The 15,926-nt window shown below is 45.4% G+C and overlaps 1 protein-coding gene across 5 annotated transcripts in view; it reads right to left on the bottom strand.

Annotated features, from left to right (window-relative positions):
* Window positions 1-965: 965 nt before the first annotated feature.
* The window catches only part of peli3 (pellino E3 ubiquitin protein ligase family member 3), a 26,122-nt gene continuing 11,161 nt past the window's right edge, over window positions 966-15,926 (bottom strand). For 2 of the 5 annotated variants that reach the window (XM_029753537.1, XM_029753536.1), the window contains exons 2-7: window positions 9,978-10,178; window positions 8,827-8,956; window positions 8,449-8,550; window positions 7,464-7,715; window positions 3,894-4,082; window positions 966-1,798 (exon numbers count right to left, since the gene is read on the bottom strand). In XM_029753537.1, coding sequence (XP_029609397.1) covers window positions 1,196-1,798; window positions 3,894-4,082; window positions 7,464-7,715; window positions 8,449-8,550; window positions 8,827-8,956; window positions 9,978-10,150 — 1,449 coding nt within the window. In that variant the 5' untranslated portion in view covers window positions 10,151-10,178 and the 3' untranslated portion in view covers window positions 966-1,195. Of the gene's footprint in view, window positions 1,799-3,893; window positions 4,083-7,463; window positions 7,716-8,448; window positions 8,551-8,826; window positions 8,957-9,977; window positions 10,179-12,846; window positions 12,890-15,389; window positions 15,407-15,674; window positions 15,785-15,926 lie in introns of those variants that run through there. The other 3 variants (XM_029753533.1, XM_029753535.1, XM_029753534.1) reach the window with 3 other exon arrangements.

Here is a 15,926-nt window from a genome sequence, read left to right as displayed (position 1 = left end):
CTTAGGACTACTGCTGCAGTCGGCAGTGTCTGCAGTAAGAAGACCCTCTCAGCAAAAACATACCAGCTAATCCCTTTCCAGCGCTATTTGCATCACATAATGATGAAGCTAGAAGTCATTACAATGGAGAATTGCAGGAATGTGTGTACAAAAAATTCATATTGTATGTTGAATTCAATGGCGCTACTGTATGGTTGTGTGATACATGGCAAATACATCATTTTCACTCAGACATTGGTCTAAATATATAGCATTTCAGGCTTAGAATTAGGCCATTATTTAAAATAATTCCAATGCAATTTGTACTGATTTTGAGTGTAATGTGCTCATTGACCTGACCTACAGTATGTGGAATCTCATTACTAAACTGACCCATTGTCCTTCGTCCTCCCCCCTCCCTCCATCCATCCCTCTCTTCCCCTGTCGTGGCCCTGTGGTGGTGGGGCGCTGGTGACCTTGAGCGAGTTATTTATAGCGTTGGTGTTGGTGGCGGCGCTGCAGACTGGGAGCTGGGTACCAGACGCTCCTCAGGAGACAAAGAGAGAGATGGACCCTGATGAAGGTTAAAATCAGACCTCACTGGATAGGTTTCCTCAAGTGGATGGCAATCACGTCATCAATCAGCTGTTTTTGGTTAGACCTGGTGTAGGAATTCAGATGAATCCGATCTAAGGAGTCAATCACCAGGATAGAAACAGTTTGCAGATCTAGCTCTAACATGGAGTCAACGGGGAATCAAGTGCTCAAAAACCATCACTTGTTTTAGATCTGTAAACACAATAATACAGTGGATGGTTTTACCATGAGATCTAATTCATCTGGATTAACTGAAACAATAACCAGTTCACCATGAATTTCACATTTTCAAAAATTGAAATCACATCTAATGATGAAACTATGCGTCGGATGACACGCTTTTTTACCTACAATCAGTATTCCAAAGATCACCAAACACCAGTCACGTATTCATTTCAACACCTTTTATTTACATCTTCCCCAAATACAACTCAAATGCCATTTATGCATCATCTACTTCCATCACGTTTGCCTCTTTTCTTCAGTTCAGTCCATCGTCATTTCGACAGTCTTTGCTATTCTTGTCCCTTCACGTTTCCTTATAGACAGTCCTTTTAGACATTTCCCCAGTCCACCTTCCCTCTACCCTGCCCCCTATCTCAGCCACTCAGCTCCAGTCTCAGTCGACGGGCCCCTGAAAGATGAGTTTGATGTGCCCCTGCTCGCCTGTCAGCCAGGTGCCGCAGAAGGGGCATGCGGCGTGGAAGGCGTGCGTTCCGTGCGGCAGCGGGATTTGGCTCCAGCCCGCCACAGTTTTTTCAGAGCACACGTGGCCGCAGGGGCAGAAGGCGTGCGTCGGTGGCCCAGCGTCCAGGTACAGCCCGCCCTCGCAGCCAAGCCACAGGGGCACGTAGGGGCCCACGCGCCGGCACATGGGGCACTCCCTCTCCCCGGTACTCGCCGGAGCCGTCCCCCCGGGGCCCACGTTGTGGCCCTTGTCTTTCCGGTAGCCCCAGTTGTGGTAGCCGTGCACGTGACCACAGTTGACATAGACCCAGGGCTGCTTCTTGTCAACAATCTCTCGCCGGGCCAGGCTGGGGAAGGCCAGGGTGTTGAAACCCACGGGGCACTGGGGCCGGGCGGCATTCAGCTCCTGGCGGAGGGACTCCAGCTGCTTGAGGGTGGGGGTGCGGCGCAGGCCTGTCGGGGTACGCCACAGGAGGGTGGCGCCGCACAGGTCAATCAGAGAGCCGTCCTGCAGGGTGTTGGACTCGTTCTCCACCTGGATGGAAACGGGGTGGGGAGGAGGATTAAGGGGAGGATTCGTAAACAGGTACAGACAATACTGTAACTGTCAAACCATAACTATTTGCATACATTTTTTCCTTTTTGTGTGCATTTGACTTTTTTTTCTGTTTCCCTATCCTACGACCACTTTATGGCACTGTGATCGTCCTACCTTGTCGCATACCATCAAGAATCGAATAAACTTTAATGATTGATTCACAAAACATCATTCATAACTCATAGTTGGGAAACTCTAAAGCTCATCAGATGTTTAGCCTGACTGTGGAGTCCTTGATTTAACCCCTCAGAGAGAGAGAGAGACACACACACACACACACACACACACACACACACACACACACACACACACACACACACACACACACACACACACACACACACACACACACACACACACACACACACACACACACACACACACACACACACACACACACACACAGAGTACCAGTCAAAAGTTTGAACACACCTACTCATTCAAGGGTCTTTCTTTATTTGACTATTTTCTACATTGCAGAATAATAGTGAAGACATCAAAACTATGAAATAACACATGGAATCATGAAGTAACCAAAAAAGTGTTAAACAAATCAAAATATATTTTATTTTTGAGATTCTTCAAAGTAGCCACCCTTTGCTTTGTTAAAAGTTAATTTGTGGAATTTCTTTCCTTCTTAATGCATTGGAGCCAATCAAGCTAGGGTTGGTATACAGAAGATAGCCCTATTTGGTAAAACACCAAGTCCATATTATGGCAAGAACAGCTCAAATAAGCAAAGAGAAACGACAGTCCATCATTACATTAAGACATGAAGGTCAGTCAATCCGGAATATTACAAGAACTTTGAAAGTTTCTTCAAGTGCAGTCGCAAAAACCATCAAGCGCAATGATGAAACTGGCTCTCTCGAGGACCGCCACAGGAAAGGAAGACCTAGAGTTACCTCTGCTGCAGAGGATAAGTTCATTAGATTTACCAGCCTCAGAAATTGCAGCCCAAATAAATTCTTCACAGAGTTCAAGTAACAGACACATCTCAATATCAACTGTTCAGAGGAGACTGTGTGAATCAGGTCTTCATGGTCGAATTGCTGTAAAGAAACCATTACCGAAGGACCAATAAGAAGAAGAGACTTGCTTGGGCCAAGAAACACGAGCAATGGACATTAGACCGGTGGAAATCTGTCCTTTGGTCTGATGAGTACAAATTTGAGATTTTTGGTTCCAACCACCGTGTCTTTGTGAGACGTAGAGTAGGTGAACAGATGATCTACGCATGTGTTGTTCCCACCGTGAAGCATGGAGGAGGAGGTGTGATGGTGTGGGGGTGCTTTGCTGGTAACACTGTCTGTGATTTACATAGAATTCAAGTCACACTTAACCAGCATGGCTACCACAGCATTCTGCAGCGATACGTCATTCCATCTGGTTTGCGCTTAGTGGGATTATCATTTGTTTTTCAACAGGACAATGACCCAACACACCTCCAGGGTGTGTAAGGGCTATTTGACAAAGAAGGAGAGTGATGGAGTGCTGCATCAGATGACCTGGCCTCCACAATCACCTGACCTCAACCCAATTGAGATGGTTTGGGATAAGTTGGACCACAGAGTGAAGGGCCAAAAGCGGCCAACAAGTGCTCAGCATATGTGGGAACTCCTTCAGACTGTTGGAAAAGCATTCCAGGTGAAGCTGGTTGAGCGACTGCTAAGAGTGTGTAAAGCTGTCATCAAGGCAAATATATTTTGATTTGGTTACTACATTATTTCATATGTGTTATTTCATAGTTTTGATGTCTTCACTATTATTCTACAATGTAGAAAATATATATATACACATATACTGTACACACACGTGATCGCCTTGATAATGAGATAATGTTTCCTTGATCAAATATTTTACTCATAAAATATCACAAATTATCATTCATAGTTGGATAGTCTAATCTCAGTGTCCTTCAGATAACTCCAGACATAACAGTAGTCCTGATAACCAGACAGGTTTGAGGCTTTATTCCCCCCCCCCCCCCCCCCCCCCCGTGGCTTGCCACTGATGACGACCTCCCCCTCACCAATTTTCCCCTCTGTTGGGCCGAGCGCGTCTCCCGCAGGGCGAAGACGTTCCCGCACACCGAGATCTCCCGCCACACGCCCGGCGCCGGCTCCGACACAAAGTCTCCCGCCGGGTGCATCACCAGCACGCCATTGGTGGTCAGGCCGTCCATCAAGCCGTCTGACGTTCGCCATTTGGCAGCCCGCTCCTGAGAGACCCGTACACAAACAGACAGACATAGAGCCAAGGTGAGGGATAGTGATGGATAAAAGCAGAGAAAGATAAAAAGAGAGAAGGGGGTAGAAGGGGAGGAAGAGGCAGAAAGAGAGTAAGAGAGAGAGAGAGAGAATGAGATGGGTGGGGGAGAGAGATGAAGGGTGGGGGAGAGAGAGAGAGACAAAGAGAGACAGAGAGAGAGACAGAGAGACAGAGAGAGAGAATAAACAGCTAACATTGCTTTTCTGCACTGCTATATTTAGACCAGAGTAGGACTACTATACTGACTAACACACAGCGATGCACAAGCACACATAAACATTGCAGGGCATTCAGTCCCTGCAGTGGCAGTGTTATGATATTTTCTGTCAGTGGGCATACATTTCAAAGCAGGCATGACTACAAGCCATTCAACCAGTGTTATTGTATAAGCCTTTCAGAACATTTATGTCCTAATATTTTGAATAAACTCTCTTTCTCCATCCCCTCTCTCTCTCTCTCCCTCTCCCTCTCTCCATCCATCCCACTCTCTCTCCATCCCTCTCTCCCTCTCCACCTCCACAGTAGCAGTGGGCCGAGCTGCCTGCCTGGCTCCGCTATCTGCCAAGGACATTGTGTGTGTGCCAGTTATAGAGGAGGGAGCCGTGCGGAGGTTATTCAGCCTTCGCTTCATTGACAGCAGCTAGCAGCTCTTAAGCTATTGAGGGCTCTGAGGTTTCTCCCCTGTATTTTTAGCATAGCCGCGCACCGGCCACATGCTACGATGCTACGATGAATTATACACGTCTCTGTGGTGGGGTTAGGTTAGTCATCCGGATGTTATCTTGTGATGATGTCATGACGTGGACACGTTGTCCTATTTGTTTGTATTTTTAGTGTCACAAGGTTGCATGTGATGTCATGCTATAATTGTCATCGATACCATCATTTTGTTGTATATCTGTAGTCAACGAAACCATTTTCAGAATAAACACATTTCTTGTGTGATATTCACTAAAACATATGTAAGTATATCTTTACTGTGTATGGTATATGAACTATCCTGTCATTGCCCTTGGTCACTGTTGGCACACGACGCACATTGACCAGTCAATCGTTTCAAAAACATTACCACCTTCCTTAATCTAATCCAATATGGCCGCCATTCCTGCCCCTCATAATCAAGTGCTAGTGGAGGTCAGTGGCAGGCTGGCGGTGCGGCAGTACAGTGTGTCTGACTCTGACCCTAGGGCCGACTCCCATCGATGGAGATGAGTACAGCTGGACTCCTGCCTCCAATGTCTTCCACAATGACAATGGCCCCTCCCCCTCCCGCTCCCTTCACCCCCCCCCCGCGTATGGCCTCCCTATCTCTCCCTTGCCAACTCTCTCTCTTTCTCCATTTACACTCCATGTTCATCTCGCAGAACCCCTTCGATAACTCATTCCCTGTATGGGCGAGGGGGATGGGGGAAGACAGGGAGAAGTGGGGGAACTGAGTGCCTCTGCCAGAATGGATCAAACACAAGCAACCCCCCTCTACTTCACTGCACTGGACCACTGCACTGTAATTTTAATGCAGTGTATTGTTGTGTTTGCTGATTGGAGTGGTTTTTAGCAAACACTCACACTCCCATGCACATGTGCGGGCACGCACGCGCACACACACACACACACACACACACACACACACACACACACACACACACACACACACACACACACACACACACACACACACACACACACACACACACACACACACACACACACACACATACTTGCACACAGATAAAGACAGAAGTGTTTGACGGGGTGAAAAAAAATCGATACAGTTACATATCGGGATATTATTTTTGACGATATAGTGTATTGTATTGTTTTGACAATATCGCAATATTCTTTTTGCACTAGTTTGCTGTAGCGGCACCAAAACTCCAGTATTTTTCCTTCATAGCTTGTTCTTCATCTTCTTTTTAAATAGGTAGCCAATTTGTTTTCCTCACTTTTATTTCCATGACTGATCAACACTAATTTTCTTATGGCTCTCTCTTGTCCCCCTGCAGCAGACACACCGTATTGTGAGAAATATGTTTGGGACAATCCCAGTATTGAATCATAATACAGTACATACAGAATTGTGAGAATCGTGAACATCACAATATATATAGTATCGGCGCTGAAGTATCGTGATAATATTGTATTGTGAGGTCCCTGGCAATTCCCAGCTCTAACACACACGTCACTCACATACCCCAATAAACGACTTACTGTATGTGTGTATCTGTACTTTACTTTACTATTTATATTTTTTACAACTTTTTACTCCACTATATTCCTAAAGAAGATATGTACCTTTTTATTCCCATACATTTTCTTGACACTCAAAAGTACTTGTTACATTTCAAATGCTCAGGAAGGACAGCAATATTGTCCCATTCGCACATCTATCAATATAATGCGTTGTCATCCCTACTGCCTACGATCTGGCGGACTCACTAAACACAAATACTGCGTTTGTAAATGATGTCTGACTGTTGGAGTGTGCCCCTGGCTGTCCGTAAATTAATACAATTGTACCGTCTGGTTTACTTAACATAAGGAATTTGAAGTCTAGCATTTACTTTTACTCTAGTATGACAATGGAGTACTTTTCCCACCACTGCACACATATCAATTTAATCACGGCTCCTTGATTCCCATTCCTCTGCCGTTTGTGCGAATGTGTGTGTATAGAATCCAACAATGCTGTCATAAATTCAATCCATTAAAAAAGCCGTGGCCCTCAGAGCCTGAAAGCAAATGCGGCCCTTGCCGTCCCGGACGTGTGTCTATTGATATTTACCATTGATAGTCTTATCTCTAAACAAAGTGCGGCCAGGGCTGTTTTTGTGGTTGGGTGCTGGGCCAACCAGCCAATGAGAGGCAATAGCCCTAAGGCGAAGAAGACACACCTGTGTGTGTGTGTGTGTGTGTGTGTGTGTGTGTGTGTGTGTGTGTGTGTGTGTGTGTGTGTGTGTGTGTGTGTGTGTGTGTGTGTGTGTGTGTGTGTGTGTGTGTGTGTGTGTGTGTGTGTGTGTGTGTGTGTGTGTGTGTGTGTGTGTGTGTGTGTGTGTGTGTGTGTGCAAGAGATTGCTAATTTGTTTGTCCAGTACAGACGGGTAATTTGTGTATGAATATACACCTCTAATAAATATTGCCCAAGAAACAGACCACATGGTGAACATTCACACACCCACTAACAACTCCTACACACCACACCGCCATTTCCTCCCGGACTTCAATCAATCTCCACAGTATATCACACATGGTGACGCTCGTCACTGCGATGACATGGTCGGGGTGTGATGTCGCCCATGCTGTCACTCACACTGTGGTCATCACCGCGACTCACCCCCAGGAAGATATTTTTGGAGGAGTCGAAGCCGGCGGCGTAGATGCGGGCCGTGTAAGGGGCGTTGCGCTCGCACATTATGCGGCACGCGTAGCGGGAGATTGTGCTCTGGGCCGACTGCCCCCCTCCTCCTCCTCCAACCCCCTCGCCTGCCGCCCCCTGGACCTGCCACCCACCGCCACCACCACTGGTGCCGCTGCCCGCTGTGTCCGTCACCACAAAGTCAATCATGCTCTCTGTAGAACGCCCGATCTGTAGGGCGAGGTAGGACATAGGAGATAGAGGTAGATTCATGGTTAATAGAATTATAGAATAAAGTACAGTAGAATAGAGTAGAATAGAATAGGGTATATGAGTGGAAACATGTCTTTGGGGAGGAGGGAGGTAGAAAACTCAATCCCATTTCACTCCCACTGAAGTCAGGATATCATCTGGAGTGTTGTGGACAAATGCCCACAACATACCAGTAAACAAGTTTTGTTTCCTCCCAGGCTGCCAGGAGATAAAATGGCAGCCTCATCACAGCCCCTGGTTGGAGAGAGAGAGAGAGAGAGAGAGCAGGCAGATGAACAGATGGGACCGCAGCCCTGGAGCCTGCAGCACCTCAGATCCATTCTGCCCGCAGGAGTTTGGACTCCTTCATTCATCACTGGGATGAGAGATAGACAGCTAGAGCAGTCTGTCGCTGTCCGAAAGGAGAGGAGAGGGGGAGGGGAGAGCGGGAGTCTGCTATCTAACACACAGGAAATAAACCCTCTCCTTGCTCCTATTCTGACGGGGTGCGCCCCAAACGGTACCCTTATTCCCTATGTAATGCACAGATGTTGACCCCTATGGGCCCTGGTCAAAAGTAGAGCCCTAAATAGGAATTGTCATTTAAGATGCACACACTCCGTTGTCAGTTTCTAGGTCATTGTTGTGCTGAAGTGTTGGGGCTCTGGCTGACTTGGCATGTCATGTGTAGGTAATATAAAAGATGACTCACCTGAAACATGTCTGTGTTGGTGTCGTGAGTGTACTCTACAATGACCGAGTGACTCCTGGACAGGGTGTAAGAGATGCTGTGCTGGCTTTTGTTGCTGAGGGCCTGTCGATGCAGAACACACACATATACAGGAAGCAGGTCATATAGCCAGCTACTCAGGAAAGGGCATCCCAAAAGTTTTGCCTGCTTAGAAATGTATTAGTACCATATGTGGTAAGCGTTTATATAAACAGAGTCGTACATACAGAGTGTACTATTCATTCCTGCATTCAGAACGTTTTTAGAGTTAATGAGTAAACATTTATAGAGTTATTAAATAGCCTTTAATACTGTGAAAGACTGTCTAAATCTAACGTGATTTAGACAGTCACCTCTCACCTTTGACACCAGAGGGGTGGAGACATTGTGGATGACATCTGGTTTGACCCCGTTGGCTTTGGGTCTCTTGTAGAGGGCCAGGCGACTTCTCCTTCGCCCCTTATCCCCATTGGCCAAGGAACCATTGTGCCTGAGTACAGTATGGGCCATAATATAAAACACTTATTCAATATACAACCAAATATACTGTACATTTGTATTAGTTGGCAGCCTATCTTTCCCATTCAGTTGGGATTGAGGCTTACATGTATTATCCTAATACATATAGTTGGATCTACACAACAAACTAGACTACAACTTTAGACTACCTATGAGATGTGAACATGTGACAAACTTTGGGGTGAAGTATTCATTTAAAACTGGACCAAATGGCTTGAATCTCAATCCATAAAGAATAATTTGCTTCTGAGGGGGAATATTCCCAATATGGGTTAGTCTGCCTATGTTCTATTACCTGCCCATGTCATGATTGGATAGGGCTCATAAAATGTCTGCAGCTGGCATTACACTCACTCTTAATAAAATCCATAGAAAATTCAGCCTTACCCATAATCCACAATTATTATATACCATCACTGTATGAATCAATGGTGTAAGCAGTGTACATATGATGTGTACATTTTTTTCTCTCTCTCTCTCTCTCTCTCTCTCTCTCTCTCTCTCTCTCTCTCTCTCTCTCTCTCTCTCTCTCTCTCTCTCTCTCTCTCTCTCTCTCTCTCTCTCTCTCTCTCTCTCTCTCGGCAGTTGAGGGTGTAATTTGCCTATTCTGCCCCAAGACTCTTACAATGGCATCATTGTAAGGGAGTCAAATGAGCTCTTTTTTTTATGAGCCACAGAAACGGAAAGATAGATAGATACTGTGTGTGTCTAGGAGCTTTGTAAAGAAGGTAGAAAGGGGAGGTTTCTTCTAACTGACAAGGATTGCTGAAGAGCGTACACAACCACAGACTTATAAGCCCATATAAATAACATTTCTTCAAGGTGTTTATAACACAGTCTGGAATGAGATGAATGGTGTGGGCAACTGTTGTACATATGGGCAACTGTTGTACATATTAACCACTGTTGAAGACAGATAAGCAAACACGCACAGAAACACCCACCCGCCCGGTACCTCTCCACCACACACAATAGAGGGACGGGTTACCCACCCTAAGACGATGAGCTCCCCGTATTTGACGGGCTCCTTGTCCCCGGGGAAGAGTCCGTCGTGGGGCGTGGAGCATGAGCCCAGGGGAGGCGAGGGCTGGCTCTTGTTGCAGGACGGGCGCAGCTCCAGCGAGGGCGGGGGACACAGGGCCTCCGAGCTACCCTCCAAAACCATGCCCGCCGGCCACAATGTGGGCTCGCAGCTGGGAGGGAGAGAAGGGGGAGGGAGAAAGGGGGAGGGAGACAGAAAGAGATATAGGAGACACTCAAGACCATCAGTCCACCAAGAAAAGGATACAGCTGTAGGCAGTCACTCGATGTATCATCAGCGCATCAAAGAGTTCAATATTCAAATACACATGACCTGTAAACTCCCCCCCCCCCCCCGCCCTCCTCTGAATCGGGACAACGTCACGAAAAGTCTCTATTCATTTCAAGTCACCGGCATGAAGGGAAATGTCAGTTAGTGCTGATCATGCGAAGTACCCTCTCTAACACGACAGTTTGTCAAGTCAGGAAAAAAATGGCAAAATTCATCTTAACATCCATTTGTGTTTGGTAATTATTGGATCAAGGCCCCTGCACCTAAAATAGCTAAGAAATCATATGTAGGCTTAATCAATGTAACGTGGCCCTCAACAAAGACGCAGCATTTGTGGTCCTACTCAGACAGTCATCATGATGCTGTCGCTATACTTGGATGTCTAATTGTCATTCTGCATTATGTGTAACGTTCGTCGTTATGGGTAGACCAAGGGGCAGCGTGAGTTGGGTTCATCATATTTTATTTAAAGGTGAACCAGCAAAAAACAATAAACAACACAACGAACGAAAAGCTTTGTCGTGCAAAAAATACATGCAACCAAACAAAGACAAGATCCCACAACTGAATGTGGGAAAAAGGGCTGCCTAAGTATGATCCCCAATCAGAGACAACGATAGACAGCTGCCTCTGATTGGGAACCATACTAGGCCAACAAAGAAAAAGAAAACATAGATATACAAAAACTAGAGTACCCACCCTAGTCACACCCTGACCTAACCAAAATATAGAGAATAAACAGGAATCTCTAAGGTCAGGGCGTGACATTATGTGACAAAACAGAAGTACTCTCTCTTCTTTGCTGACTTGGTGCATTTGCAGAGTGTGTGTGTGTGTGTGTGCGCGCAAGACAGGCAAAATGAATAGGGCTAGGTGGGTACAAGTGAGCCAAGCATTTTCACGCAGGGAGTTAAACGCCTAAATCTACAGCCTCAGCTTGTACCACATTGTGTCTCTATCTGACATATCCTACCATTGTTAAATGAACTCAAGTTCTATGGCCATTGGCAAGTGTTACTATAGTCCTTTGTAGGGCCAAGAATCACTCAAAACAAGAGAACATGTTTCCCAAAGCTTTTAAAGTTAACAACCAGATAACCATCAATCGATGTTCTGTCGTGTCCGAGATTCTTAACAAACCCTGTGAGAGCTGCAACTTTTCTCTGGGTTCAACATGATTGGTTTTCAGTTTTTACAAAAGGTTTATGGCTGCCTGGCTGGCTGTGGCATTTCAATGGTTCGATTGGGGGCACTGTCAAATGAAAACAAGCACTTGGCATTAAAGGAATTGGACTAAAAATAAATTTTTATGATATTCTAATGCAATTGTATAATACCACAGGGTTACATTCTAGTGGTGCTTTACAGAAACAAGCATCACATCACATGAATTATGAATAAAGGAAAGATGATTATCTCCTCAAACAGTGGGTGTACATATAACAGTAAAACGTCTATTTACATTTAAATCCTTTGACATTTGCAAATGTACACAAGTAAAACCAATCTCTACATTCCCTGTCTGTGTTGGCAATGAGGCAAACACAGGTTCTATGCCAATGTTTATTATAAAATACCCTATTATCAATCAAAAGTGGGCAAGACCACCTACACCACGAATCCAATGAAGCCAGTGACATCACACAGCCAGCCATAATAGACCAATGCCTTGTTCACTATTTATGGATCATGAATATGGCATACCTACACAACAACAAATAACATAATGTTATGGTTATAAACAGACTGGAATTCCAACTCTGCTATATGTTATCTTCCCCCAGAAGTACAAATTGTCTGATCATAGAAATAGATTTACTAGAACTGACATTCCCATTCTATGTCTATGTGTCTGATATCCGATATAATCTTGGGTTTGGGCATTCAAACCTCAAAGCCCCATCCCTCAAAATGAACGGCCAGACCAGACAAGAGCATGGGGACCACAGCTGTTCCGGCGAGTTGTCAATTGCACCACGACGTGAACATGAGACTTTATTCGATATAAACACGTCTAATCGGAGGCCAACACAGAGAACATCCCCTCGTAATGAGATGATGGACGACAGAGAGCGGATTTCGGCAGGCAGTCGCCATTTCATTACGGCTCTCCATTGCTATGGCTGGGAGATGGAGTGTTATAGGAGTAGGATAGAGAGAAAGAATGGACACAGGGGAGGTAGAAAGGGAGTGAAAGAAAGAGGGAGGGGTTGAGTAGGGAGAGGAGGATGAGACTGAAATAGAAAAACCATGGCGGCATGGGCGGATGGATGGATGGATGGATGGAGGAGGAGGAGAGAAATGAGAGGTGGAGATACAAGATACCTTGCACTGATGTGTACAAGCACAGACAGACATAAAGCATGGCACTAAGACCAAAGGCAAAATGGGAAACCAGAGATAGACAATGAGAATAGGAGTGATGGAGGCAGACAGACGATGGGACTGAGAGAGGGGACACAGTTTACGGTGTGCGTGGGCGTGTGTGTGAGACAGTGTGTGTGTGCGCATGCTCGCCGGTGCAGGGGTTTGGCAGGGTGATGGATTACCTGTTCTCTGCCACGCACTTTCTAATCAACCCACTGCCACAACCTGGGAGTCGAGAGAGAGAGAGAGAGAGAGAGAGAGAGAGAGAGAGAGAGAGAGAGAGAGAGAGAGAGAGAGGTAGAGGGTGGGAGGGGGTTATTGAGAGAAAGAGACAGAGGAACAAAGAAAAGCTGTGTGACAAAGGAAGACAAAGGGAAAGGGAATAATAGAGAGAGAGAAAGAGAGATAGAAATGCAGTCCACATTAAAAGACTGGGATGGTAGCTATAGGGACTGGAAAGGAATAGCGACCACTGACAATACACAGGTCAACAAACACAAAGGAAAACAATGAAACATAGCGACATGTTTCACGATTTCCATTGCAGTTATTACACAGGGTATCACAACGTAATCTAACGTTTATTATATTATCTGTGGTTGGTTTTATTAAGAACATTCTTCAACCTTAGCTCCCCCTTTCTGGCTCCAAATGTCTCCCTCCCTCCCTCTTCTTCACCACAATTCACCCACAATTCTCTCTCCTCCTACTGCAGAGGAAGGGTGAGTGTGTGTGGGTGAGAGAGAGAGAGAGAGAGAGAGAGAGAGAGAGAGAGAGAGAGAGAGAGAGAGAGAGGGAAAATGAGAGAGGAGTGAAATGGAGGGGTGAAGCTCTTCCATCTCCATCCAGTAACAAATGAACAGAGAGCTAAATATACACACCAGGAAATGATCTCAGGAATAAATTATGAATTCCTGACAACATTGATCACATTTTACTCCTTTCCAGACATTTTTTTTACATGTATTTTTTATTTTCTCCCATGTCTGGAGAAATGTAGCCACTATCATATCAGTTGTATAAGATTATAGAGGCGACAATTTCCACTCAGTGATGGTTTGTGGTTTAACATTTGTAGCAGCGGTGCTAATGTTTGCACAGTGGTGCCACTATTGTTGCTTGTAGTAGGGTTATTACTACATTCTTATAAAAACGGGTTCCAAAAGGCTTCTGTGTCTTGCCCCATAACAAAAAACAAAAGGGTTCTTCTTGAAACAAAACGAGAGTTCTTCTACCTGGAACCAAAAGGGGTTATTCAAAGGGTTCTCCTAGGGGGACAGCCAAATAACCCTTTTCGGTTCTAGATAGCACCTTTTTTCTAAGAGTGTACTGCAGTGAATTCCATGGTATTGCCTAGTGTCAGCTTCTTCCTGATACTGGATATCCCTGTGAATACATTTCCTGCTGTACATGACTGTACTGTCACGGTATCTGTGATACTATCTCAGACATTTTATCTTGGTATGCAACACGACGAAAACATGGCAACGAGGGACTCAGACTTAGCACCTTGCTAAGAAAAGCAAGATGTTTGGCAGGAGATAAACTGAGATATTTCCCTAACTCTACTGTACTGTTATGTTTAAATTCATATCACCACCGCGATTCCAGTCCGTGTCCAATGCTAGCCGATCGAGGCTATCTAACCTACACAGTATGCACAGGCACATGAGACTACACTGTCGGCAAAACCCGAGTTATTGCATTGATTGCCAGTCAATGGTCGGTCATGGTCTATGGAGGCCAAGGTGTCGCCTGTTTATCGAAGCAGACACAAAGCCTGATAGCACTGGCGTTGTGTACTAATGGGCCTGCCTGATAAAGGCTGTGGCCGGCCAGCGCTGTGCTGTGCAGCGGGTGCTATGATGCCGTTAACTGAGCGGGAACAACATACTACCTCAGAGACTGAGAGAAAGTGTGTGTGTGCGCGTGTGAGATTGTGTGTGTGTCTTTCCAACAAACTTCAAGAGGGTTCCACCTTAAATCAGGTTAAGAAAATCACTCAAACAATATTCTACACTAGGAGACAAATATTCCGAGTAAAGAAATCCTCCTTTCACATCAAGCTGACACACAGGCATAATAGAGCCTGTGGTATCCCAATAGAGTGCTTAGTCAAACTCTGAGACAACAGCAGCAACAACATCATCCATTACCAGGTTCAACCATCCATCCCATACTACATCTTAGTCCAGGTTTTATCTGGATCTTCTCGGTAAAGGGGCCCTTGTTCAGTGAACAACACATTGTATTCCCCCAGAGTCACACTGGGGTATCTTTGTCAGGTGTATTTTCCTTTTTTTAGCTCATTGATTTTTGGTTCCAAGCACCCTTTTTACTTGTTTAAGAGGGTTCAGAGTTGAGGATGTTCTCTTCCTTTACTGAGACTACTCTTTGTCAGGTTCAAATGGGTTCATATCTCAATAGCTAATATGCACAGGTTAATATACGTATATCTCAATGGTTCAAATGGGTTCAGCCTACACTTGGCCTAAGGTTCCACTTAAGACTTCATCGTATTTTGTTGGTAAGTATACATTATGTAATCTCTCTGTGTTATTGCCACCTCCACCTACCTGCTTGACCCCTCTGGCTTTACAAGAAGACACACAGGTGGGCCGCTCAGTCACCTCATCACCTCTTCACCGATACCACACACACCCTCTCTCTCTCTCTCTCTCTCTCACCCTCTCTTTTTCTCCTTTCCTCTTCCTCTATTACTCACCCTCTTGCTATCCCGCTCTCCTCTCTTCCACTCTCCCCGTCACTCGTCCTCACTGTCTTTCTCTTTCTCTATCCCTCCCTCCCTTTCTCTCTCACTCTCTCTGTCTGTCTCTCTCTCTCTCTCTTTCTCCCACGTGTCACAGCAGACAACCAGCTTACGGACTGCCTGTATGAGTAAGCATCAGTCATGCAGGATTCATCTGTGCGACGGTAGACAGAAGTCCATTTAACAAGACTGTGAAGCACGCATTTTGAATGGGAGTATGTTTAAGGGTGAGGAACTTACTCATTAGGATTGTCTGTATTTACTCTTTGAAGTTGTAAACAGTATTAACGAAGTTGTGTATTTACCCTATAGGGGGAAGAGGAAGAATAGGAGGAGGAACAGGGGCAGGCAAAAGAGAAACAAAACAGACAGATTCCCAGTAGACTCTAGCGAGGACACAGGAGGAGAACATAGAGGCCTCTTTAACAAGCACAGCAAGACCACAGCAAAACTACAGTACATGAAGGGGAATAGGAAACTGGTTATATGGAA

This window comes from Salmo trutta, chromosome 5 (assembly GCF_901001165.1).
Source record: "Salmo trutta chromosome 5, fSalTru1.1, whole genome shotgun sequence".
Lineage (NCBI taxonomy): Eukaryota > Metazoa > Chordata > Actinopteri > Salmoniformes > Salmonidae > Salmo > Salmo trutta.
The sequence above is the reverse complement of the archived record's forward strand: the minus strand, read 5'-3'. Positions and strand labels throughout refer to the sequence as shown.